Genomic DNA, 25,415 nt, shown 5'->3' on the forward strand with positions numbered 1-25,415 from the left:
AATCACCACAAACCTGTGCGCACTATCCCGGGTCAGTACTCCCGTCACTCGTATCCCTACCGGTATTCCCGACAGCCGAGCCAAAGGCTCCCTCGGAACGGTACTCCCGTCCGAAAACTAATAACTACCAGTAACCATGCAATGCATATAAAATACAAGGCGTAATGAGCATCAACGTGATACAAGGCGCCCATACATCCAGGCATCAGGCCATGCTCCGCCCACGTAGTAAATCACACGCGATGCATATGCCCGTGCTGGATGCAACCTGACCAATCTAAAATGCCCGTGATCAAGCATAACCAAATCATGATGATCCCATCATGCAGCCCGAACCCATGTGCATACCAAACCATGCAACAAAAATAAAATAATCAAGCATGCTATAATCACATAACGGTAGAGTAGGTCAGTAGTGCCTGACACCGATTAGCGGTCAGTGACTAGGAGAGACCATCTAACGACCTAAAATAGACCGTATAACAGTCACACCATCACCGTACAGCTAACCCTTGCCCCCACTGCCTAACCACTCTAGCCAATAAATAACCGAAAATCTATAATAATACTCGACAGCTAAGAACCTAGCCCCGGGTGAGTACGGCATCATTCCCATAAGATTGGGGGTGATACAAACCCCCGTCGGCAACCAACGATTAATACCCTCGAAACCAAGTTAATAAATTAAATTATTAAACACACCATTTAAATTTCATAATTTATTAACAGCCAAATCCAACGAAGGGAGGTCAAATAAATTGATAACGAAAGAATCGACAACGAGGGTATAGAGAACTTGCCTTTCCGGAGATAACCTTAGGCTTGATTTGACCAAACGCGGTCAACGTTATACAAACTGCAATATTCCAATTATTGACAAAATCAATAAAATTGGGCTCCAAATAAAATTTCAACCGCAAAGAATATTAATTAATAGTTTAATTACATACCTGGATAATTAAATCAGAGATTAAACGGAGTTTAATCCGATTTTTGAAGCCCAAATTCCTCAATTTCCCTCGCGCACGTTGATGTTTTTTTCTCTGTAATTTCCCACTGCTCGAACTGCAAAAATTACGCCCGAAATCGAGCTTAAAAATTCGGCCGTAAGTGAGCAAGGGAGGGGACGCCACGTGGCAGCGCGCGGTAGGCCGCTGGGGGAGGCCACCGCCTCCTTCGAAACGACGTCGTTTCGGACGTCTAGTGGCTGATTAAAATCAGCCAAAAATCCCTCAGCCTCGTGCGCCTGCCTGCGGATTCGATCCCGCGTCCGTAGCCTGGTCGCCCTCGCGCGCGACCGCTCGCGCCCGCACCAACCTTCACCCTATATGGGTTTTAACTTATACTTAAGGTGACTTTTTCCCTCTTTCGCGATTCACGCCAGCACCCCACAACTTTCATTAATCACACAATCACCCCCTATAATAATTACAGAAATGCCCGAAACTTCTAAAAATCCCACAACTTGATTTATTTTAATTTTTTTCTTTTTCCAGAAATTCCTAAATAACAAAATTAATTTTCTTAATTTCTTATTTCTTTAAAATCACCTAATTTAATTTTATTTAACCAGCACAAATTATTTTGATATTTCTCTTAAATCCAATTACCCCCAAAATTAAATTAATAGCTATTTACGGGCGTTACAGAATAAAAGGTAAAGGAAATATAAATATGAGAATAGCAGGGGAAGTGACATTTTTTTTAAATATAAAAGTAATTGTTGTTTGTTCTCTTCGGCCCAAAAAGGGATGATCAAACGGAGGTCTTGAGACAACAATGATCCGCATAATAGGGGGGTGGCACCTGCAAGCACTACAACACTCAAATAAATAAGAGTTTAAGGTGGTAGAATTTATGTTAGATCAAAAAGAACATATCTTGGCCAATGGTCGGGTAGCTTATATAAAAGAGAAGAGAAGAGCCCTTTGCATGTCGTCGGATGTTGTAGGTGGATTAGGAGCTGAGAATCTCAAGGTAGTTGAGGCTTGTTCCAGGTGCAGGGATTTTGGTATGGCGATAAGGGGATGGGGGATTATAATGCCCCAGCCTCTTTAGGGTGTATATAATATGCTAGAATTTTTTTTTCCATATACACAATCACACTAAAATCCTTAACATACCCATGTAAGTATTGTAACATCCAGTTCGAGCGATAGGAAGGACCGGAACAACTTATCCTGATGGGCCTACACGAACTTTCCAGGGAGGTCACCCATCCCTGGATTACCCCAGGTCAAGCACGCTTAACTTGGGAGTTCTTTGCCAACATTCAGCCCAAAAGGTATCCAGCTGGTGTTGTTTTCTTTCTTACACTATCCTCGATATATACTAACCTCTCTGGGCTCTCGGGGTATTACACTCTCCCCCCCTTAAGCACATGACGTCCTCGTCATGCGATCTTACAACTGGTCCCAACTCTCCCCCGTCTAGTGTCCCCGGTCCAGTACCCCCAGCCTTGGGCTAGTACACGGTCCCCAGTCCAGTACCCCCAGCCTTTGGCTAGTACACGGTCCCAACACACGGCCCGGGTCGGCTCTGATACCACTTGTAACATCCCGTTTGAGCGATAGGAAGGACCGGAACAACTTATCCTAATGGGCCTACACGAATTTCCTAGGGGGTCACCCATCCCTGGATTACCCCAAGTCAAGCACGCTTAACTTGGGAGTTCTTTGCCAACATTCAGCCCAAAATGTATCTAGCTGGTGTTGTTTTCTTTCTTACACTATCCTCGATATATACTAACCTCTCTGGGCTCTCGGGTTATTACAAGTATAACATTCCTAAAATGTAACTAATGAACGATAAACTAAACCATAAACGAAAGTAGAATCAAAACCTGAACATTAATACATAAAAGATTCATATCACATTGTTCAACATAATATTACAATATTAGCTGAAAATCAAATACAAAAACCAACTGAAATACTAGGTCTTAGCCTTAGCATAGGACACACAAAACTTCCATCTTTGCTTATGCCTCAATCACTTCCTTGCCTTTCTGCTTGCTTATCTCGTCTGGAATGTGAAATATTCCAAGTACATAATCCAACATTAAAAGATGAATCTTTTAAGAGAGGGTTAAAAATGACATGAATGAATGATGCATGACATGTATAAATAAATATCCTAATATAATTTCCTTGACAAACCAACTCAGTATGAAACTCTAGGCAATAGTCCCGAATTGCACACAAGTCAGCGGGGTACCCCAAACGTTGTTCCAATAGTACTCTCGGAGAATTACAGTTACACTATTAGGACGACACCCCATCCATGCACACATTCCAATATGCCAATAATATTATGCTATGAGATATAACACAATTACCTGTGTAATAGTAAATGTACAGATATGATGAAAATGCTTACAATTTATATAATACATAACAACTATCGGAGATAACATGTATAATATGGAAAATCTTCTTAAGTATAAGCTTTTGGGGGCAAAACCACTCACTTTTAGACACAAATATAGATTTTCTCGAAAAACATGCACAACTACGAATTTCGTGCTAAGTCTCGAAAGTCGCACCAACACTTAACTTTAGGCCTCAAGGCACCCTAAACACTATATTCATTCAATAAATACCAACACCTAATTTTTTCATATTTTCTTCACATTTTACTTTAATTTCTTCTTATTTTTCACCATGAAAAATCTAAATAAATACATATACCAACATTTTTCCAAATATTTCTACACAATAAATCCTAAAACAATTTTCTCAACATTTCTATAAAAATTTTCAAAAAACACCTACTAGCCACGCCCCTCTTCACGCGCGTAGCGCGTGGATTGAGAGTGAGAGAAGACACGTGAGCTTCACGTTCCGGTCGTCTTCTCCGACTCTGGCACACCGACAATGCTGGATCTTACTCCTGGCTTGCTCTACTCCTTCAGTTGATCAAGATGACACTGAGATTGGCCTGAAATGAACACCGGAAGAGGTCCAACCAGCCGATTGAAGTCTCGTCCAACTCAACCACCTAGGTTTCCGGCGAGGCTTTGAATCTCCCTCAAACCTACACGAATGCTCTCCAATCCTTCCAGAAACATTCTATAGCCTTCAAGGAACAAAAGCCCCTTATCCTTTGCTCTCTATTTTCCCTCTAACGTCTTCAATTTATGCCTCAAATTTGCAAAAACTTTCGGGCACTTCAAACCTTATTTATAGCCAAAATCGAGCCCTAACATGTCCAATCTTGTCTAATCCAAGCCTTTAATGGCCTTTACCTCCCTCATATCGACCTAAATCTCTTGTTAAATCCCCACAAACGTCTCCTCAAGCCCTCGATTTTCTGGCCATGACACAGTTAAAATTTTGATCACTTAGCCACCGACGTGGCCAATTCTCGGTTGTGGATGACTCCCAAGGAAGCCTACCCTAGCCCTGACCCTTTGGAGCCCCTTCTCGAACCCCTCATCGGCCGAAATTAGTGATGGGAGAGACGGCCGGCGACTGGCAGTGTTCACATTACCAATTTTTGTGAAATTCCATTCTTGCCCCTCTAACTTTTTTGAAATTCCATTTCTGCCATTCCCAAACAGCCTTGAACTTTTCAAAACTTCCATTGAGACCCATAAATTTTAAAATTTCCATTTATACCCTGAAGATTTATAAATTACGTCGTTTCGATTTCCCTCGGGCATTTTTAAGAAATTACATTTTGGTCTGAATAAACAATTGGATCGTAAATCCTTTTGTTTCAACCTGAAACTACTTAAGGGTTGTTTTTCACGATAATTTTGACTCCTTTAAGGGTTTCATTGACTTTTCAAAATTCCCTTATGACAATTCAAGTTTTCAGCCTGAACCAAAACTATGCCAAAAACTGTCTCTGACCCGATTTCTTTTAATGCTAAAATCATGCCTTGAGACGCTTATCAGGGAAATACTTATTTCCTTAGGTATCTAAGCTTCCATGCCTTCCCTCAGATTGATTCGATCATTTTCTCGGGCTATTCTGATCCCGATTCTCATGAAACTTCGCATTTTCTTTCCAAAGATAACCCATAGTTTCTGAGTATTACAGGGATGCTATTGAGCTAATGTTGATGTGATGGGTCTTGGGGACCAGGCCCAGTATCGAGCAATAGGCTTATTGTTGGGTCAGACCCAATGGAATTAGTACAGTCCATAGCCCCTCAGGTCGGATGTTCACAAAGGCAAGCATTTGAGCTCGGGATACAACCGGTGCTTTAATTGTTCTGGTTTGCCTCGACCTCGAGTAGAGCATGCTAGGGCCGAATTTAACGTAGCCTAGCTTGTCTCTAAGGGTCATTTTTGAGGTACTGACAAGCAGTACACTAGCTCTCAAAACTACTTGAGGCACCTATTCTAGAAAATGGGACATCGTAGGTGAATAAGGAGTTGTCCCATTGTTTCAACTTAGGGTGTTCATTGCATGTCAAATGGCGTGACAAATGGTGCGATCTTAATGGGTGATCGATGATGCTTGATCTCTATCCATTAGATGTATCGTGCAGTGCTAGTTTGTCATCAGGGATGGGCCTAGATTAGAATTTGCGAATTATCTATATAAGGACATCTGTAGGCCATTTTCTCGCTTCTATATCCCACTTTTGCGGTTGCGTTTGATTTCCGAACCTTGGTTCTTCGAGAACTTTTACGTTCTTCTTGCCTTCGATCACTCGTGTGCTTCTAGCTTGGGCCAAGTTCTCCTTTCACATTTCTTTTACAGATTCTGTTTGCTTCACAAGTAACTCCACAAACGTGATTCTTTTGTTTCCTCCTTTCCATTCTTTTTTTTATTTTCTATTGGTTACCGAGTGTTATGGCGAGTTTAGAGAGAGAATTCGGGGAGGGAAATGATTCCATGATTGTCGTAGGAGAGCTCCTAGCGAGGAATCTGGCGCCTATGCATAGGGTTAGCCGTTAGCCTTCGCTGGTTGAGCTTAGGGGAGCGATTCAACGTATAGATCAATGTATTCAAAACGTAGTTCGAAGTAGGCACGAGGTATCGACTTCTAAAAGTTTTGTTTTCTCTTATTCCCCCGAGGATAATGTAGGTGCTACATCTATGGCTGGGTCATTTTCAAGTCCGTTTTCCAATGCGAGTGGCAATTATAGCTAGGTGAGTAAGGATGTAGCCAAGGTTGCCTCGATATACAACTCCTCGGGCAATTTTTTCGTGTTGAGGTTGTAGATCTTTTTGCCAGCGACTGGGAACGATGGTTTATTTGAGTGCCAACCTTGTGGGGAAGAGGAGCGAATCTTCTTAGGTCAATCTTTGTGTATGAGACATTTTTCACGCGTCTTCCTCTTTGACTCATGTTTACCAAATTCCAATGCTCGATATTGGCGATGTTGAACATTGCCCCAACCCAATTGCACCCAAACAGTTGGGCTTTTGTGAAGGCCTTTAAAGTGTTGTTAAGGTTTCAAGTTGGGAAGCAAGAACAGGGATTTTCATTTCTTTCTTCCAGTCAAAGGAAGTCAACAAGGGTAGTTGGGTTTCTTTGAGTAGGCTTTCGAGGAGGAAATTGCTGAAGGCCTTCAACAGCTCTTACAAGAACTTCAAGGGAGTCGACATGAGAGTTTCTTGCCAGGGAGTCGGTAAAGGGCCAGGGTTTTAACCCTGACATGATAGCATGAGGGGAAACTAAAAGGCAAGGTTCCGAGTCTGGATGGCCTTCTGATTAAACCAGTTTAAGAAAGCCCATAGCGACTCATTTTTACCCTGCTTCAGGTTAATGAGGCTAGCCGAGGTCTTGCAGTGAACTTAGCTAGTGGAAAAATAGGTGAAGAAGCGGGTAGCGAGCTCGGAGAAATCGTGGATGGAATTTGGCTCAAGGGTAGAGAACCACTGTATGGTGGATTTCTTAAGGGTGCTAGGGAAGGCTCGGCACATGATAGGATCAATGCCTCTACTCAATAGCATCAAGGAGTTAAACATGGTTAGGTGCTTTTGGGGATTAATGGTTCTATCATATAACTCCAGGGTTCCAAGGAGACGAAAACCATCCGACAAGAGTACAGATATGATAAAATTCAAAAATGGATGGCTGGGGGTGTATAGAGTTGTAGAAGGTGCAACGATATGGGTTGTTTTGGGCTGGTGATGGTTGTTGGCTTCTTCGTCATCGTCAACCCAACCATTGCGTTGGTTGCGCAGTTGATTGTTAGCCAATTCAACGACTTGGTTCTTGAGTTGCCGAATGGTCTGGAGAAGAATCTCCATGGTTGCGGGTTTTCTAGTTGGTGAGGGCCGGTGGGTGTTTTGGTTCTCTTGGTTAGGGGCCATGTTGTTTCTGGCTTCTGATTCTAGCCATGGATAACTGTCAAGTATGGCTTAGGATGTTTTGATGAGTTTATGGGACAAACAGGTTTTATCGGGGCCCCACGGTGGGCGCCAAATGTTCCTTTCTACCCAAAAGGGGATGATCAAACGGAGGTCTTGAGGCAACAGTGATCCGCACGGTGAGGGGATGTAGCACTTGCAAACACTCGGACGATCAAGTAAGTAAAAGCTTAAGGTGATAGAATTTATGTTAGATCGAAAAGAACATAATACCTTGGCTGATGGTCGGCTTTCTTATATAGGAGAGAAAAGGAGAGCCCCTTGCATATAACCACTTGTTGTAAGTGGATTAGAAGCCAAGGATCTCGGGGTAGTTGAGGCATGTTCCAAGCGCAAGAATTTTGGCATGACAATGAAGGGATGGAGAATAGTGTTGAGTTGACGTTGATGGAATGGGTTTTAGAGACTAAGTCTAATACCGAGCAACAGACTTATTTTTAGATCAGGCCAAATGAAATTAGCATGGTCCGCTCTTATTTCATCAAACCTCAAGTACTACATTAAAATTATCCAAAAAATAAAAATGTAAATCACTTTATTTTTTCATTTCATTTCATTATGTACTGTCATTTTCCGACCGACCGTCTTTTGTGACTTGAGAGTAAAAAATCTATTTATCTACACGCCCGCACACACACTTATCGTGCCACAAGATATGTGGTCCCGCAAAGATGTCATTTGAGCGGCGACAAACAAGAAGCAAATGGCCAAACAATTTTAATCCCTAACCAATGGGCGGATCTCGGGGGGGGGGTGGGGCTCCCCCCTCGTGTAATTGGTTGCAAGCCCCTCGTCTCCTTCACGTGGCCCGCGGGTCCATCGTCCCCACGTCCTCGACCATCGGCCGGATTGTGACCCCACCGTCATGCTCCACCCCTCTCAAAGTGTGGTCCTGTCCGTTTCCTCCTCCGTCTTGGATTATCTCCTCTTAAATCTCGTCAACTTCCATGCTTATACACAATCCCCTTTTTAATGTGAAACATTTGCTTAATTAATTAGTATATATACTCGATCGCCTTAAACGCTTCAAGTATTTGCCACAAGATTCCAAGGTCGTACGCACAAGGATCTTGAGATGCTGGTCGGCAGTGCCGCGATGGTTTATTTAATTAAGCATAGCTAGGAAAACAGCAGGTGAGTATATGCTTTATTCTCCCTGGGCCGAGAGGAATTTCTCTGTCTGAGAAATTTTACATTTGTCAATTTTATAGAGATATGTGTCTGTGAAACGCTGTGAGATTGCTGTTGATTCAGTAAGTTCCTTGGCTTGTCAATCCTGTGGGGATGTTAGTTTGACAAATCGTTCTGTTAATGCGTAACCAGGGACGGAACCAAGTGAGGCCCAGTGGGTGCAGTTGCCCCCACTGGGCCAGATTTTTTTTTTATATATATATATATATATATTATTTTTAATTCAAGTCCAACTCTTAAAATCAATCTAAAATCTCCTAGGGGTTGAACTTAGTGGCAAGAGAAAAATCTCTCCTAGGCAGACTTGAGAATTTTTCAAATATGTGATAATTAAAAAATCCTCGTTAATTAAAGTGTTGTTTTGAATTTGGACATTATTTCCATACCACTTGGTAAAACCCTTTCCTTGTGTTCTTTGGTACTATGCAAATTTCCCAACAAAAGTTGACACCTTGACATAAATACAGATAAAAGAAAACAAAATTCATGCATATCCTATGATTTCTTCACATTTTGTAAGAAACCAAAATCAAAGATAGTAATTTTTAGGTATAGGAAGTTAAAAAAGTGCATCTTCATATATATCAACACATGAAAAGCTTTAAACCTTACTTAAAAAAAGAAAAGCTTTAAACCTTGTCATAGACAATTCTTTTGCCTCCATTTTGCTTGTAGGGGTCATGCATCTTCAACCCATCTAGGGCACCAAAAACCCCATATGCACTACTTCCATCATAAGTATTACCATCTTCATCTTCATTAGCTTGATCCATGGCCATTAAATCTTCCCGGTATTTGATACTCTCAATTCTTATACGTGCCTCCCCTTTGGGATCATACCCTTTCAAGAGGCTGACCACTTCCTTCATTGTAGGTCTATTCTCCGGCTCAGTCTGCACGCATAGGGCTGCCGCGTTGATCGTTCGTTTCAATTGGTTTTCATCGAAGTTTCCCCGAAGCTTTGGATCAATGAGGTCTTTCAACCTTCCCTTGACTATCAGAGGTTGAGCCCACTCGGTGATCGTCCTCTTGACTCCACCAGGGAGCTTTTCTATCGGCTTCCTTCCTGTGATGGTCTCTAGAAGAAGAATTCCAAAACTGTAGACATCACAACTCTCAGAAACCTTTCCCCACATGGCATACTCCGGCGCTAAATATCCCAAGGTGCCCTTGACACGGGTAGTCATGTGGCTAACACCTTCCGGGATCAGCTTTGCGAATCCAAAATCAGCAACGAGCGGTTCAAAATCGGAATCTAGAAGCACATTGCTAGCCTTTATGTCTCTGTGAATGATGTGGGGTGTCACCTCATGGTGCAAGTACCTAGGAAGGATTGGACACAAATTGATCATTAAGTACACTTCTTAGTTTGTTAAGCAGTGCATGGTGAATTAAGCTTACAGAAGGCCTTCAGCCGAGCCAAGTACAATCTTCATTCTTTTCTTCCAATCAAGCCGGCATTCACCTGCAAATTGGCCATGGAGATGAGAAAGCAAGCTGAGATTTGGCATGTAATCGTACACAATGAGCCGTTGTTCAGCGCCGGCACAGAAACCCCTCAGGCTCAACAAGTTCTTGTGCCGAACCCTCCCTAGAACTTCCACTTCAATGGCAAATTCCATCTCAGCTTTTGAATTCATCGATTTCAACTTCTTCACTGCTATCTGTACACAAGAAGCAGAAAAAACAAAAAGCGAATCAAATAAGCTATGACACCGCAATTGGTTAAGATAGAACGTAGAACACGCAGATGAATTTTTCCAGTGAGATTAATTTAATTTAAACAAGGCTAATTAGGGATTGAATCGGAAGGCTTTAAATAAGAACAAGATCATTTGAGCAAATTTTATAATTGAGTGTCTGAAATTAGTAAATTTGAATTGTTGTTGTTGATGATTGAGAATTTGCAAATCGGTTGTCCTAAACAAATCTTATTTTAACTAGTCTTTTTCCCTAGACTTCTCTTAATCATTAGAAGGTAGATATGATCTTCGATTCAGTGTTTTTCTATTTTGGATAACTTATTGAATTGTTTTCGTTACTTTGTGCTTTGAAAAGATTATGTATCATATTGAGGATTGTAATCCTTATTTGAAATTAAAAACATTTTCCCTATATTATGTTTTTCTTTTTGGGTTTTGTTCTTTTGAGCTGAATAAATTAATTTCTTCCTCCTCTATTGAGACATTCTCTATATTTTTTCCTTTTAATACTGTGTCATTAAGTGAATCGTCAACCAAGAAATGGCTAAATGATATTGCAGAATTAATCACAAGTGTCATTAAGGCAACATTTGCTAAAATGAGTAAAATAAAGTTATATCAAGATGTTCTTAGAATATTTTCCAAATAAATATATAGAATGGTCAACATAAGAATAGAAAATATTACAAAATTGTTATTAAATTATTTGTTAAATTTTTTAAAATTCATTAGAGGATACATGTATCATTTTTTTCTTATTTGTAAGAATCAAGATAACTTTATTCGAAGAGGAAGAGATAAATTTATCTAAAAAAATTAAATAAAAAATCACGTAATATTTTTTCTAAAAATTGTTAGATAAATTTAACAAATAAATAAAAAATATTTTTATTTTAAAATATTTCTCATATATCACTTTTTTTCACCTATATATTAACTAACAAATAATAGCCGTTTCTTGGTTTGGGGATTGCTCCCCTGGATCATTGCTTATTGTAATTAGTAAAATTCCCCATCATTCGTAGAAAAGAAAAAGAAAAAAATTAAGGGGCAGACTTAGCGATCATTAAACTGGTCAGTCATGTGAAGGTTTGGCACAGTAGTAAGAGATAATAGTGATCTCATTTGTTCAAACTTCTATTTGCAAGCAAGCCCGTACATAAATTTGTGTGTGTTTAGTACTAGCTTTGTGATGAAATAAATATGGGCAAGTGAATGGCTACCTGAAGGCCATCGGAGGTTTTGCCCCAGTAGACACTTCCAAACCCTCCTTCACCAAGCTTGTTATCCTCGCTAAACCCACTTGTAGCTGCATGCAACTCCTTGTACGTATAGATCCTCCAGGGACTACTACTACCGTTACCTCCTCCTGTTCCCATCCTATATATCCCAACACAATTAAAATACACAACACAAATTAATTATAACTTTCTGTACGTAATTCCTCTTAAACTTTTAGCTAGCTAGGATTAGAGAGAGATGTACGTGTATAGGTAGAAATTAAGAAGTTCAGTTTCACGTACCCATTGTCGACTTTCTCCGAGTTGCAGCAACTCAAGGCTGATCCCATGGTTTCCGAAACCTAGCTACGAGTTTAGGGATACACTTTGCGGAGGAGGATCCAGCTTTTAAACATGATTAGTGACGTTTTGGCCGCTTCAGATGGAGCAAGCTGGCCGACCTTGGCCGGCTGATAAGCCAAGCAGAAGAAAACAAAGGTGGCGTAGTGATTAAAGTGAAATTAGTAAGCCACATTCAGAAACAGTAGTACTGGTTTTGTATATGATCAGCTCAAGCTGTGGGTAATTTGGAGAGCCGAATTTGTTTAGTCGTCGTAGGATGGTCCGCCGTGGAAGGCGGAGGCCTCGCAATCCCACTACCGTAAGTTTCATTGCCTGTGGCTGGCTATTCTATTTGGCGCAATTAATGGCATCAGTATTCGGACCCAGTTTCCCTGAGTCCAAATATATATTAATGGACATTTAAAAATAAGTGTATTCCAAACTAAAAATAATTTTATGAAATAAATTGCAATAGAACTTTTCATTCATAGGTTTAATTAGGACAGTAATAATTGTCGTGTCGACAAACATAACGTTTGTTTGACAGAGGTATATTGGCTTGAGTAGGTACATGGGCTTGATTTAGGTGAAATGAACCTATCCAGCCAAAATAAAAATAAATAAGTTAACATTTTTTTCATTACATTTATTCTTTTACTACTAAAACTTAGACCGACTTTTTAAAGTTAAACGGGTTTGGATTGTTTTTTAAAGAAAAGAAATATTAGTCTTATTGAGACCATAATTTTAAAAATAAATAATTATATGACAATGCAGGGAAGTCCACCAAATCCATTTGTTGAGGGATCCAACTATTTGTTGAAATAGTTTAATTCTTAATTTCAAAGGTTTGATTCTTAATTATATCGTTGAAGGAATCTCAGTGACAACCATCTAAAGACAATGAGACAGCGTATATATTCTTCTCAGAAACTTCGAGTTGCGGGGTATTTAATTCAAGTATTGTAGGATTATTAGTTAACAGAATATCATGCAGGATTTAAGTCCAAGCTCCCGTTCTACATTTGGGCTTACCTTGTAAATGCTAATGGTGGTCTTCCATGTGGTTAATGATCACGATGTGACTTATTCTTAGTTCTATATTATGCACAATTACTTTACTCCGCAAGCCGGCTAGAAAAAACAAAAACAGTTAATATATAATTATATATATAGCAGACATTAGCAAGAGTTTCTCATAACTCACCTCCACACATTGATAACATTTTTTCGAGTATTCTTTGATGAGAACCCATAATATTATTTTTTTTAAAAAAATTCTATATATATTTTTAATTACTATGCATTGAAAATTTTGGAAGGACAAGGTTTGGGTTAAGATTAAGATTGCCCCTGGGATCGATTCGCGTGATTTAAGGGTGAAACTTAAGTGTTTGTCACGGTCACCCTAATCAATTGTGCATGGGTTCAATTTTTTGGATGGACAACTCTCGTAATTTATTTCTAATGTCAAAATCAAGAGATTGAGCGGTGAGAGTGTCTGTGATGGAAAATCATCTCAAAAAAAAAAAAAAATTAGGATCACATCATACAGAAAGTTGGATTCTCGACCATGCACTGCTAAGTCCCAATTTCCAAAGTAGCTAGCTTCAAGGTTAATTTATTTGGCATCTAGCAGTGAAATATTTCTCCACATTAAACTTCTTGATTTAATTTGACAGCTTGTTTGATTGTGTTCTCGTCTTTGGAAATATTATGTTTTCCTTAAGTAGTGCTGTAATTAATGTTGGAAAGTACTAATCTTGTTCAGATTGTTCGTTGATGTTAACAAGAAAGAATAGAAACGTTTCATCCTCAAGCTTTTGGCATTTGGTACATGTGAATGTTGTAGAGAAATAAATCTTTGTAAAAATTATCACTCAAATTTCAAAAATATTTATGTCAAATCACCAAGAATAAATAAACAAAAGGTGAAAACGTACCTAAATCTATAAAGATTATTCTCTCTAAAGCCATACAGTTAGCCTTACAGATTAATACATTTTCTGAGATAACCCTTTAACTTTCTCTTTACAATCTATCTTTGATGATGGGATACAAAAATAATAGAATCATTCATATGATCCAGAGACCATAACCAGTGTCGTACCTGAGATTTGGGGGCCATGAGGCGAAATGTAAAAATGGGTCCCCAAATCATAAGGTACATTTAAATTTTATTTTTTCATAATAAAATATAAAATAAATAAATAAATACTTATACCATATCAACGAATAAAATTGAAAATTTTCTAAATTATCAATTAAAAACTACTCTCCTTACAGTTTTGGAGGCAAAAATTTCAATCAAGTTTACATAACCAAGTTGTTCTGCCAACATTAATAAAATAGACATAGCTATCCAATAATCCAAATCTCCCAATGCATCATAAATGAAAAACGAAATGATTCATGAAGGAGAAACTAACCGTAATCACTGAAAGTTGATTCGTTGAAGCTAAGCAATAAGCAGATCTGGATTCTGGAGAAGTAGATCTGCTTCAAAGACTGAATCTAATTATTTGAGGTAGCACGAGCAGAGACAGAAGACTGAATCTAGAGGCTGGAGCGACGAAGAGCGTTTGAGTGAGGCAGCAAGCCACCGGTGACCGGCCACGAGGGAGAGCAACCGCCGACCCAGCAGCAATAGGCGAGAAAGCGAGGGCGAGAGAGAGAAGGCGAGCTCGGCGAGGGCAACGATCCAAAGGAGTAAGGAGATGAGAGAGAGAGGCGAGAGCGAGGGCGAGCCACCAACTGCGAAGGCGAGGTGCGAGGACGAGAGTGACGGAGAGGAAGTGATAGAGCGAGAGAGGGCAACGAAAGCGAGAAGGGCACGACTAACGTGAAGCTTTGCAGGGGGAGGGGGTAGACCGTGGTCCGTGGGCGGTTGGGCTGGGCTGGGCCCTTACCAAAAGAGGGGTTTCCAATTTATGGGCCGCCAAATAACCAAATTTTCATGGGCCCTGGGGCAGCTGCCTCATGGGCCTCATGAAAGGTCCAACCCTGACCATAACCACTATTTATATGTAGATAACTTTCTTATTATCTTTTAGTATTTCTATTTTAACCCATCAAGAAAATAGAAATTATCCTTTAGGTCTCTACACATTAAAGGCCCACACACTATCAAATACATTAAAGTCCAAATAGCCTAAAATTTAATAGATCACTTTTAATTGGGTTTAACATTATTTGATAATCCACAGTGCATAATTATTCACATATAAGCCCAACGTTGGATTAAAGATCCAACAATCTCCCACTTGGGCCATATGTGTAACCTCATAATTATACTTTGTAAAAATAACTGAATAAGCTCAACTTGTTATCATTACCCAAATGTATCTATAACCAATCTCGTTCATCAATCATACCAACATAGGATCAAAGCGACCTTTGTTACAACTGTCATAACTCAACCCATCAATGGTCATGTATGCCGATATAACTAAATCACATGGATCATGATGTGGATGTGTTGTAACATTCCGTATCGAGCGATATGAAGGATCGGAACGACTTACCATGATGGGCCTACACAAACTTCCCAGGGGGTCACCCATCCTTGAGGTTCCCCAGTTCAAGCACGTTTAACCATGGAATTCCTTCCCTACATTCAGTCCAAAAGGTATCCAGCTAGTGTTATTTTATTTCCTACACTATCCTCGATATATACTAACTTCTCTGGGCTCTCGGGGTATTACATTCCCCCCTTAAGCACATGATGTCCTCGTCATGCGACCTTATAACTGGTCACAGATCTTCTCCTTTTAGGGGCTGCCATCCTAGAAGCCTGCCAGAAGCCGTTCCTTGTATAGGCCCTCGAGCCCCAGCGCCGCTCCCCGCCCTCATCAGACCGCCTTCACCAAGGGTCAACTCTGTTACCACTTGTAACATCTCGTATCGAGCGATAGGAAGGATCGGAACAACTTGCCCTGATGAGCCTACGGGAACTTCCCAAAAGGTCACCCATCCTTGAATTTCCCCAGCTCAAGCACGTTTAACCAGGGAGTTCCTTGCCTACATTCAACCCAAAAGATATCCAATTTGTGTTATTTCCTTTCCTACACTATCCTCGATATATATTAACTTCTCTAGGCTCTCGAGGTATTACATGTGTAATATGGAAATTTCATGTAATGTGATCTTTACATGCCTATTTTCAACTGATCCACCTTTAAACCTTAGTAAGATCAAACCATACCAAAATCAGAGTGTAAATAAACTGAAATTTTATTTCTACAGAAAATTAACAACCTCAACATATCCATAAACTAAAATAATTGAAAATATGTCTATATCATAAAAGCATATGAAATTACAAACTCCCACTAAACCTGAATATTCTCAATTGACATGGCACCCATACGAGCAGTGTGCTCATGAAACACTTTGGGTGGCAATCTCTTAAGTAAGCGGATATGCAACCATGGAGTTTGTTCCGATATGCTCTATAGACAACTGTCCACTCTAAACTCTTTCTTTAACAACTAGGAACTTAATGTCTATATGATTTGACTTCGTCGAGCTCCTTTTGTTGTTGGAATACAGAACTGCTGACTTATTGTCACAAAATAATTTGAGTGGTCTTTCAACACCGTCCACTATGCGCAGCCTTGTGACAAAATTCTACAGCCATATTCCGTGATTGAACACCTCATAACATGTTATGAATTATGTTGCCATGGTAGAAGAGGCTATAATTGACTGTTTAGCACTCTTCTAGGAGACAGCACCTCCAGCAAGCATGTAGATATCACCCGACGTAGATTTCATACTATCTTAGCATCCAGCAAAATCAAAGTCAATATACCCAATGATCTCAAGCTGACTCGACCTCCGATACATGAGCATGTAGTATTTTGTTCTTTGTAAATACTGCAAGACCCGTTTAGCTACTTTTCAATGGTCTACTCTTGGATTGCTTAAATATTTGCCCATCATCCCAGTAACATACACAATATCTAGACGCATACAAACTTGAGCATTCATTAGACTTCCTACTGTTGAGGCATAGGGAATCTTCTGAATTTCCTTTTCATCAAAATCATTCTTAGGGCATTGATTGAGACTAAACTTGTCTCCCTTAGCCACATGGGTATCACCTGGTTGCAATTCTGCATGCCATACATTTTTAGAAACTTTTTGATATAGTCCTTTTGTGATAATCCAAGAATACCTCGAGAGCAATCCTAATATATCTAAATACCCAATACAAAAGTGGCATCACCAAGATCTTTCATCTCAAAATTGTTAGATAGGAATCTCTTAGTTTTGTGCAATAAGCTTATATCGTTGGTGGCAAGCAATATGTCATCGACATATAAAACCAGAAAAATATGTTTGCTCTCACATAACTTATGGTATATACAATCATCGACCAAATTCATCTCAAAACCAAATGAGATGAGCACTTGATGAAACTTGAAATACCATTGTTGATATGTCTGTTTGAGTTTATAGATGGATTTCTTAAGTTTGTAAACCATATTCTTTGGGTCTCCCGACACAAAGTCTTCTAATTGCACCATATAGATCGTTACATCAATGTTACCATTGAGAAATGTTGTCTTCACATCCATTTGGTATAACTCAAGATTGAAATGCGCCACTAATGCCATTATAATCCTAAAAAATTCTTTCAAAGAGATTGGAGAGAAAGTCTATTTATAGTTGATGCCTTCTTTCTATGTAAAACCATTTGCGACAAGACGAGCCTTGTACATTTCCACACTGCATTTTGAATCCCTTTTGGTCTTAAATATCCATTTGCAACCAATGGGTTTTGCACTTTCTAGCAATGGAACAAGATCCCTCACGTCATTGTCGTTCATGGACTTAATCTCCTCATTTATGGCATCAATCCACTTTTAAGAGTTATAACTTTTCATGGCTTGATGAAAGTTGATCGAATCATCTTCTATCACTCCAATGTCTACCTCATGTTCTTGGAGAAATACAATGTAGGAATCTGGCACTGCACTTTTCCTCTCTCTAGTGGATCTTCATAATGGCATAGGTTCTTAAGGTGCTAGAGTTTTTTCTTCTTGAATGGGAGGTTGTCCAACATTATCCTGATATGTTGTGTCTTGAATAAGGTCAAGAATGAAATCTTGATCAATACCAATAACACCTGTGGGAATATCAATATATTCATTTTAAAAAACAATGTCCTTACTTGCCATTTCCCCTAGCAAACTCGACATCCTCAAAAAATCAAGCATTTCCTGACTCAAAAATCGACTTAGTCGTGGGATCATAAAACTTTTACCCCCTGGATCTTTCATAGTATCCAATAAAATAGCAACTCACCGTCCTTGAGTCCAATTTCGTTTCATTCAGCCTATAAGGCCTAGCCTCAGCTGGATATCCCTAAATGTGCAAGTGCTTTAGACTAGGCTTCCTACTCGTCCAAAGTTCATAAGAGGTTTTGGTAGTCGCTTTAGTTGAAACTCTGTTAAAGATATATGCTGTAGTCTTAAGTGCTTTTCCCCGTAGTGATTCTGGTAAGGTAAAATGACAAATCATACTCCTTACCATGTCTTTAAGTGTCTTGTTTTGTCTTTCAGCAACACCATTCATAGTGGGCGAATCCAGCATGGTGTACTGTGGGACGATACCACATTCCTCTAGGAACTTAGCAAACAGGCTTGGACGTTGTTCACCTAAATTGTCATATCTGCCATAGTACTCACCACCATGATCAGATACGATGTTTTTTTATCTTTTTGTTGAGTTGGTTCTCAATTTCAACTTTATAATTTTTGAACACATCTAATGACTGTGACTTTTCATAAATCAGATATATGTAGCCATATCTAGAAAAATCTTCTATGAACGTTATAAAATATTATTGATCATTCCAAGCAACCATAGGGAATGAGCCACAAATATCTGTATGTATAAGTTCTAAGTCGTCCATAGTCCTATTGGTTTCAAATCTCCTTTTGTTGGTTTGTTTTCCCTTTATAGAGTTAACACAAACATCAAAATTTGTGAAATCTAAGTGATCTAGAATTTCATCTGACACAAGTCTCTCCATTCTCTGTTTGGAGATATGACCTAATCTCTTGTGCCATAACGCAACCAAATTCTCAGTGATTAATTTTCTTTTTACACCTCGTGTACTTAATTTTAGGGATTCATTATATGTAACAATTGTATCAATTAAATAAAGATTATCGTAGCTTGACAAAGAACCAGAACTAACCAATTTTAAATCATGAAACAACTAAGGTTGCGTTCTCTTTATTGTTTTCAAGTCATTTTTAGTTTTTAATTTTCTAAAATAATGAAAACGCGTTCTCTTTATTGTTTTTAAAAATATATTTTCGAAAACAAAAAAAAAATTATAAAGAAAAATCAAAACAACAAAAAATTATTCTAAGTGTTTTCATTCAAAACAAACTCTAAACTCAAAACACATTTATTTATTTATTTATTCATATTTTATTATTATAATGAGAAAAAATATTACAAAATTCATTAACTTTAAAATGTATATATTTTTTAATAATATATTAATATTAAATATTTATAATTTACTGAATAATCAAATTTATTGAATAAAATAGTATTATAAAATTATTTTTAAAATTTCAAAGAGAAAGTTTTTTTTTAATTTTTTGTTTTGAAAAATAATTTTTTAAAATGACAAAAAGAACGTGTTTTCAATTTTCTAAAAATAAACTATCAAAATAGAAAATTAAAAATGAATTTAAAACTCAAAACTGAAAATTGAAAAGCAAAGAGAACGTAACCTAAATTTTTCATTTTCAAATGAACAAAAATAACCAAATTTGAACAAAACAGAACCAGATTAAATTGTCAAATATTATACTACTAATATGAATTAAATTTAATCCCCCAAGGCAACTAGCGAGCAAATATGTCAAATATTAGACTGCTAATATGAATTAAATTGTCAAATATGTCGCATAAAGTATGACAAGCAACTAGGGAGCAAATTGCCAAACAAATTTAATCCCCGCATTGGTGCATCTCTAAGTGTGGGCTCTCCCCCCTCATCTCCTTCACGTGCCGTAGTGGTCCAATGCTATCAACAATTGGGGATCCCTTGCCCCAACTCGATAGTGGTCGTTTCTATATATATTTTCTAATTATCTCCTCTAAATTTCCATTAAGTTACATTTTTATTAGGTTTTGTGAAATATCTGTTGAAGGTTATAAGATGTGTGAAACAAATTTGTGATAATTTATTGATGCAAATAAGAGTAATAGAGATTTTTACGAGGAACAAAAGAAATAGATTGAATGAATAAATATTTAGTTAAAAAGAGATGAAAATCAAGAGAGACTTGATAGGAGACACTTGAGTATGATATAAGAGTTTTACGAAAAATAAGATTATAAATACAAATGAATAACAATTGAAAATTAAAGTAATAATATATATAGTGGATAGAGATTTCATATTGTGTCGGTCTATAAATATAAAATTATTTTTTTAACATTTTAATGATGACTGATAGGCACTGAATTAAGCCGCTATGATATAGAATTTTGTTTATTTATTTTTTTTTTTGGCTTGAGAAATGGATAAAGCCAATCTCAAGAGATACTGATACTGAAAGCATAATGAAGGGTCCCATGCAGTTCCTTCCAAATACTCTTATAAAATCTTTTGGAGTATATAGGAGTTATTTGAAGGGAATGGGGAATCTATCGGCAGGTCAAGATTTTTTGGAAGCAACCCATTTTGTCCATACAAGTTACATTCATTAGGACACTTGGAAAAAGAAGAAAGAAAAGGGCCAGGGAAATTGGAAAAGGGTCAATATCTAGCTACAGACACAAAAACAAAACTCAGTATATTGAATTAGTACTGATACAAGGAAACAAACTACAAACTAGGTTGCCTGTGGATTACACTGAGCTGACCATATCCATATGCATCTATCTATAATCAAACTCCCTATATCTAAACAGGAGAAAAGAAGAGAAACAATGGAGCTGAACGCATCTGCCCGTAATTAGATGTCCTCCAAAGTAATATCTGATGGAAGTTCGTATCCGAAAACCATAGAGTAGTCATCCATCTCCTCGGATGTGAACTTTGGCATCCTCCAACTCTGAGAAACCTCAGATTCATCACCATATGTTAGTAGCTCCAACACCTGTAAATTTGAAAAAAAAAAAAAAAAAAATTGTGTTTAAGCAGTGAATTTTATCATCTATGTCAACTGAGTTTGTTATGTAGTGGTACAGATCCAGTTTTTGTCACCTCGCTCATAGGTGGACGCCATATTGAGGATTGTCTTACACAATAGGAAGCTGCAAGCAGCACTCTGTGCATTTGATCCGAGTCATATCTGCCTTCCAATCTCAAGTCGACTAACTCAGAGATGTTCCCGGATTCCATGAGTGGCTTTGCCTGTAGATTATGATAGTTCAAGTTTAGTAAATTGTTGACGAGAATCAGAGTTATTAGGGGAAATTATGATTTGCTCAAGGAACTTAAGGGCGTATAACGCCTTCTATTTAAGCTTTCCCCTAAAATTAATCTTCAAATTTTTGTTTCATGAATCTTGTTTAAAACTTCATCAGAACATGAATAAGTAGTGTCTATTACCAGTATTTTCTTTTTTGTAAGAATTCTCCTTACCCATAGGAGAAGGTTTTGCCTCGACGAATCCACTGGCCTACGGCCAGTAATGATCTCTAGAAGAAGAACTCCAAATGCGAAAACATCGGTTTTCTCATCCACAATTCCATGCATGAAGTACTCTGGTGCTAGGTATCCGAATGTGCCCTCAATTGGAATCACAGCATGGTGAGTCCACTTACTTGGAAGCCATTTTGCCAGTCCAAAGTCTGAGATCTACAAAGAGATGAAACTCCAGTGGATTCAAATATATCAAACTGTTGGAAAAACAAAGGAAGAAAGAAAGAAATTGCTCTCCTCTGTTCACCTGTGGCTCATAATCTGGCCCAAGAAGCACATTGGAGGCCTTTATATCGCGATGTATTATTCGGTGCTTGCAACACTTATGAAGATAATGCAGACCCCTAGCAACCCCCAGTGCAATTTTGTATCTAACCGGCCACTCAAGCGGCTTGTCTGTTTTTCCTGCAAACCACAATGGAAATAAGCCCTTCAACCATCTGCAGGACAACCACACTGCTTCGAAAATCATTTTACTGACTCTTACTGGTAATAATGTTACCACAATTGGATCTGAAAACCGTAAACAATAACACAGGTTATGTTTGGTTTTCTCATACCGTGTAAAGCAGAAGCTAATGTCCCATTAGGAGAGAAGTTGAAGATGAGATGGAGTCCATTTTCAATGCAGCAGCCAACTAGGGCTGCAGTGTTAGGATGGTTGACATGTCCTATTATGCCAAGTTCCATTAGGAACTCTTTTTCCTTTTTTTCATCTCTGTTGTCTTTGGCTAACCTCTTCACGGCTATGACATTTCCATCTTCAAGATCACCCCGATATACCTCCGAATATCCTCCTCGGCCCACCAAATTATCTGCACTCGCGATTTCAGATACGAGTTTCAATCCAATATTGGAATATAGCACAAGAAAATGTGTCATTCACTTGCAAAATTTGCAATGTGTTTACTGTACCAGGGTGGAAATTATTTGTGGCAGTTGAGATTTCTTCATAGCTAAAGCACCTCAGTAGGGGCTGTTGCTTTTCTTTTTTGGACATGGTTTCATTTCTTCTTCTTCCACTCGAATCTAATGATGAACGGAAGAAAGAGGAAATGCGCTTAAATGGTGATGGTGGCTTTCGAAGATTCGATTCACTTTTCAATCCGGGAGCCAGGGGAGGGGACTCTGTAATGTTGGAATCCCCGAAGCTCGAGCTATCTTCCTCTGTGCTGTTTGATTCCCCTTCAAATAAGTCTAGCACCCTTCTTGGTGAAGGCTTTCCTCTCTTAGTTTCCGGGAATTGAGGCTTTTGGATTGAGGAGACAGCCTTGGCAATATGGCGGTTACTCTTGCTCAACCACCTAGAATTCACCCGGCCAATATCTGCTAAATATAATTAGTTAGAACATAAAATAACTATACACCAAGCCTTTATCCCACAATGTATAGTCGGGCATTACGTGAATTCTAGTTCTCTAGTTATTTATGTAATTGATTAAATCATGCTGAATAGAAAATGAAGCATTCCCTCCAAGAGAAAACGAGTTTCCATGGAAAATAACCTTCGATTTGGGAAGGCTTTGGATCTGAATTTATTCGTGGTCGTGGGAGGACACATTTCCTGACCGAAACCACTGAACAGCTTTCCGGGGCATGCTCAAAGCAGTACCTGGTAATTTCACGCTTAACTCTGCAGAAAAAACCTGATTAAAATCACGGATATTTTTGCTGCAGATTTATGTCACCGAGTCACTCTCTTACCTGTTTGATTTGTTTTTGGGGCGACCAACAAGAAGAAATTCTGCTGATACGTTGTTTGCTTCCTCAATTAGTCCTCTTCCAATGCTGGAGCTAAACCCAACTCTAGCCTCCAGGTTGACCTGAAATTCTTCCCCGCTTTTGAGCATTTCCTCACTCAGATGGCATCTAAAATCTACCGCATTAATTGTAGTATAAACTATATACCTGCTTAGATTGGCAGATTCTGGCAAACTCGCTCATCACAGATATAACGAAAGCCTTTGCGCGACGATGCAGTGTTTGATTATTTGCAGCCAACTCAAGCTTCCTCCTCTGTTCTCCAACTGTCCAACCAAAAGGACGAGAAAAAGAAAATAAAAGATTACTCAAAAAGTAAGGTAAATTTGCATGAAACAAGCTAAGAGTGAAGGAGGTGGAAGAAGCTGACCAAGAACGTGTAAGGCGATGACGGTGTCATTCGGATGGGCTAGAATCCTGATTCCCCAGGAGAGAAGCTCTTTGCTTTCATCTGAATTGAGAGAGATGCCTATGAGTATTTTAGCTGGAGCTGTAGTAGTCATTCTAAGTTAAGTGAATAGCAGAAGATGAACACTAAAAATGGGTGGGTTTTCGGAAGCCTTCTGGTCTGCAATGGAAGCCACAGAAACTGGGCTTAAGAACACGTATAGGGAACAATGGCATGATTAGGAGATTCTTGTTTAGGAAGCATTACTTGGACACTCTCTCCGTGTCCAAAGCTCTGAACTTTTGGGCTACAATTAAGTGTTTTACGGTTGGGTGCTTTAGGGGGTAAGCAAAGGTGGAGAAGTAGTATTTGATTTTGTCTTGGTTTGGAAGCCAAAGAAGAGGCCGCCCCTCTCCATTCAGCAAAAAGTTTGAACCTTTGTTGGGTTTGGTAGGAGGAGGGGCTAGTTGCCACTCAAAGGAGTGTCTTTCCCTTTGCACTTTCCTGCAAGACAGGCAGACCTTGCTTGACACCGTTGGCACCTTATTAGCTACAGAATTCTATAACAATGTGTAATGATCGCTGTTAACAAACTTCGAAATTATGGGATCACATTCACTGCAATGTTAAAGACATTTTCTAAATTAAGTTAGGAATGGGAATTTGTGCTAAAAATCATGTTATCGACACAAACACGTTCGTCAGAAATAAGGTAAGGAATTTCTCCAGAATAATTTATTGGCAATGCAAAGCTTTCTGCTTTTAATTTTACTAACTTGTAATTTGGTAACATAATTTTGTGTCATTAGCTTGCATTTGCCAACACAAACTTAATTTGTATGGGGCAAAATATATATAAAGATTTTATTTAATCTTTTGCATCCAATAATATCGCGTTCCGCTGTATACTAGAAATTGTAGTAAATCGAGTAGCTGAATGTATAATTTGAAAAATTAAAATTAAGAGTAAGAATTCCTTCATAACAAATAATATATTGTAACATAACTACAAAGATATATTTTAATAATAACTCTCCAAACTTATTTTTGATGTTCTTATTTACAACGGTCACTCCATTTTGGAGTTATCATTTTTGTACTATTTTTTATTGTTCGTGCTCTTAATTTTGATAGAAAAAATAAATTATAAACGGACTTTTGACCCTTATTTAAATTGAGTATTAAATTCGTGACTTATTGATATTAATCTCAACGTATCACTTATTCATTATTTGATCTATTCCATGATCAGTGCAGAGTCTTTATATTTTGTTCATCGGTAAGATTTTGATATTCAAAATTTCACATTTAGAGCCATCAAATCACATATTTCATTCCCTTTAACTTAAAGATAATTAATGGCCTCCTGTCCTGTGCATGACAATGAATTACATAAGATACCAGTGTTAATAAGGACGATCCCCTTTGTCTACCGATATCGCTTATCCTGATGAATTTACCCTTTAATCCACGTCGGAAAATGACATTTTTTGACCGATTCATTCGGATCCATCCGGGCTCATGATGGACCGATGGGATCTTGTCAATGTCATAGATCAGGCACGGCCCGGCTGGCCCCGTGGGAGTTGCAGGCTGAAATCTCAATGGCATTGGGGGCAGGCAGGGCAGGGCAGCTTTGACCTTGGGTTTTCTTTTTCTTTTTTTTTTCTTTTTTTTTAAAAGCTCTGGTTATTTCTTTGCCGAATGTGGCCCCAGCAAGCAATCAGACCACTTTCAGTTCGAAAGCCTTGACATTTGGACAAATATAAGAAACTTTATGTGAAGTGAAT

General features: G+C 38.6%; 2 protein-coding genes across 2 annotated transcripts; both read right to left on the reverse strand.

The window, feature by feature from the left end:
• Window positions 1-9,114: 9,114 nt before the first annotated feature.
• LOC127805654 (PTI1-like tyrosine-protein kinase At3g15890) lies at window positions 9,115-11,799 on the reverse strand. The gene is made up of 4 exons (XM_052342406.1): window positions 11,753-11,799; window positions 11,453-11,609; window positions 9,928-10,190; window positions 9,115-9,849 (listed from the first exon to the last, which is right to left on the reverse strand). Exons 1-4 carry the CDS (start codon window positions 11,797-11,799, stop codon window positions 9,156-9,158), a joined length of 1,161 nt encoding a protein of 386 aa, XP_052198366.1. The 3' UTR covers window positions 9,115-9,155.
• An 8,677-nt stretch (window positions 11,800-20,476) lies between these two features.
• On the reverse strand, window positions 20,477-24,088 carry LOC127805898 (probable receptor-like serine/threonine-protein kinase At5g57670). The gene is made up of 10 exons (XM_052342734.1): window positions 23,608-24,088; window positions 23,385-23,503; window positions 23,181-23,299; window positions 22,982-23,109; window positions 22,392-22,802; window positions 22,037-22,291; window positions 21,724-21,881; window positions 21,417-21,632; window positions 21,036-21,185; window positions 20,477-20,928 (listed from the first exon to the last, which is right to left on the reverse strand). Exons 1-10 carry the CDS (start codon window positions 23,738-23,740, stop codon window positions 20,785-20,787), a joined length of 1,833 nt encoding a protein of 610 aa, XP_052198694.1. The 5' UTR covers window positions 23,741-24,088; the 3' UTR covers window positions 20,477-20,784.
• Between the last annotated feature and the right edge of the window lie 1,327 nt (window positions 24,089-25,415).

The sequence above is a fragment of the Diospyros lotus genome, chromosome 7 (assembly GCF_014633365.1).
Source record: "Diospyros lotus cultivar Yz01 chromosome 7, ASM1463336v1, whole genome shotgun sequence".
NCBI lineage: Eukaryota > Viridiplantae > Streptophyta > Magnoliopsida > Ericales > Ebenaceae > Diospyros > Diospyros lotus.

Bases quoted from the DNA above. Each gene is read 5' to 3' on its own strand.
- LOC127805654 (XM_052342406.1), bottom strand. From the start codon at position 11,799: ATGGGATCAGCCTTGAGTTGCTGCAACTCGGAGAAAGTCGACAATGG. The intron at 11,610-11,752 runs GTACGTGAAACT...TGGGATATATAG, and splicing joins TCGGAGAAAGTCGACAATGG to GATGGGAACAGGAGGAGGTA. The intron at 10,191-11,452 runs GTAGCCATTCAC...TCTTGTGTACAG, and splicing joins AAACCTCCGATGGCCTTCAG to ATAGCAGTGAAGAAGTTGAA.
- LOC127805898 (XM_052342734.1), bottom strand. From the start codon at position 23,740: ATGACTACTACAGCTCCAGCTAAAATACTCATAGGCATCTCTCTCAAT. The intron at 23,504-23,607 runs GTCAGCTTCTTC...TTGGTTGGACAG, and splicing joins CATCGCCTTACACGTTCTTG to TTGGAGAACAGAGGAGGAAG. The intron at 20,929-21,035 runs GTGACAAAAACT...TCAAATTTACAG, and splicing joins GGCGTCCACCTATGAGCGAG to GTGTTGGAGCTACTAACATA.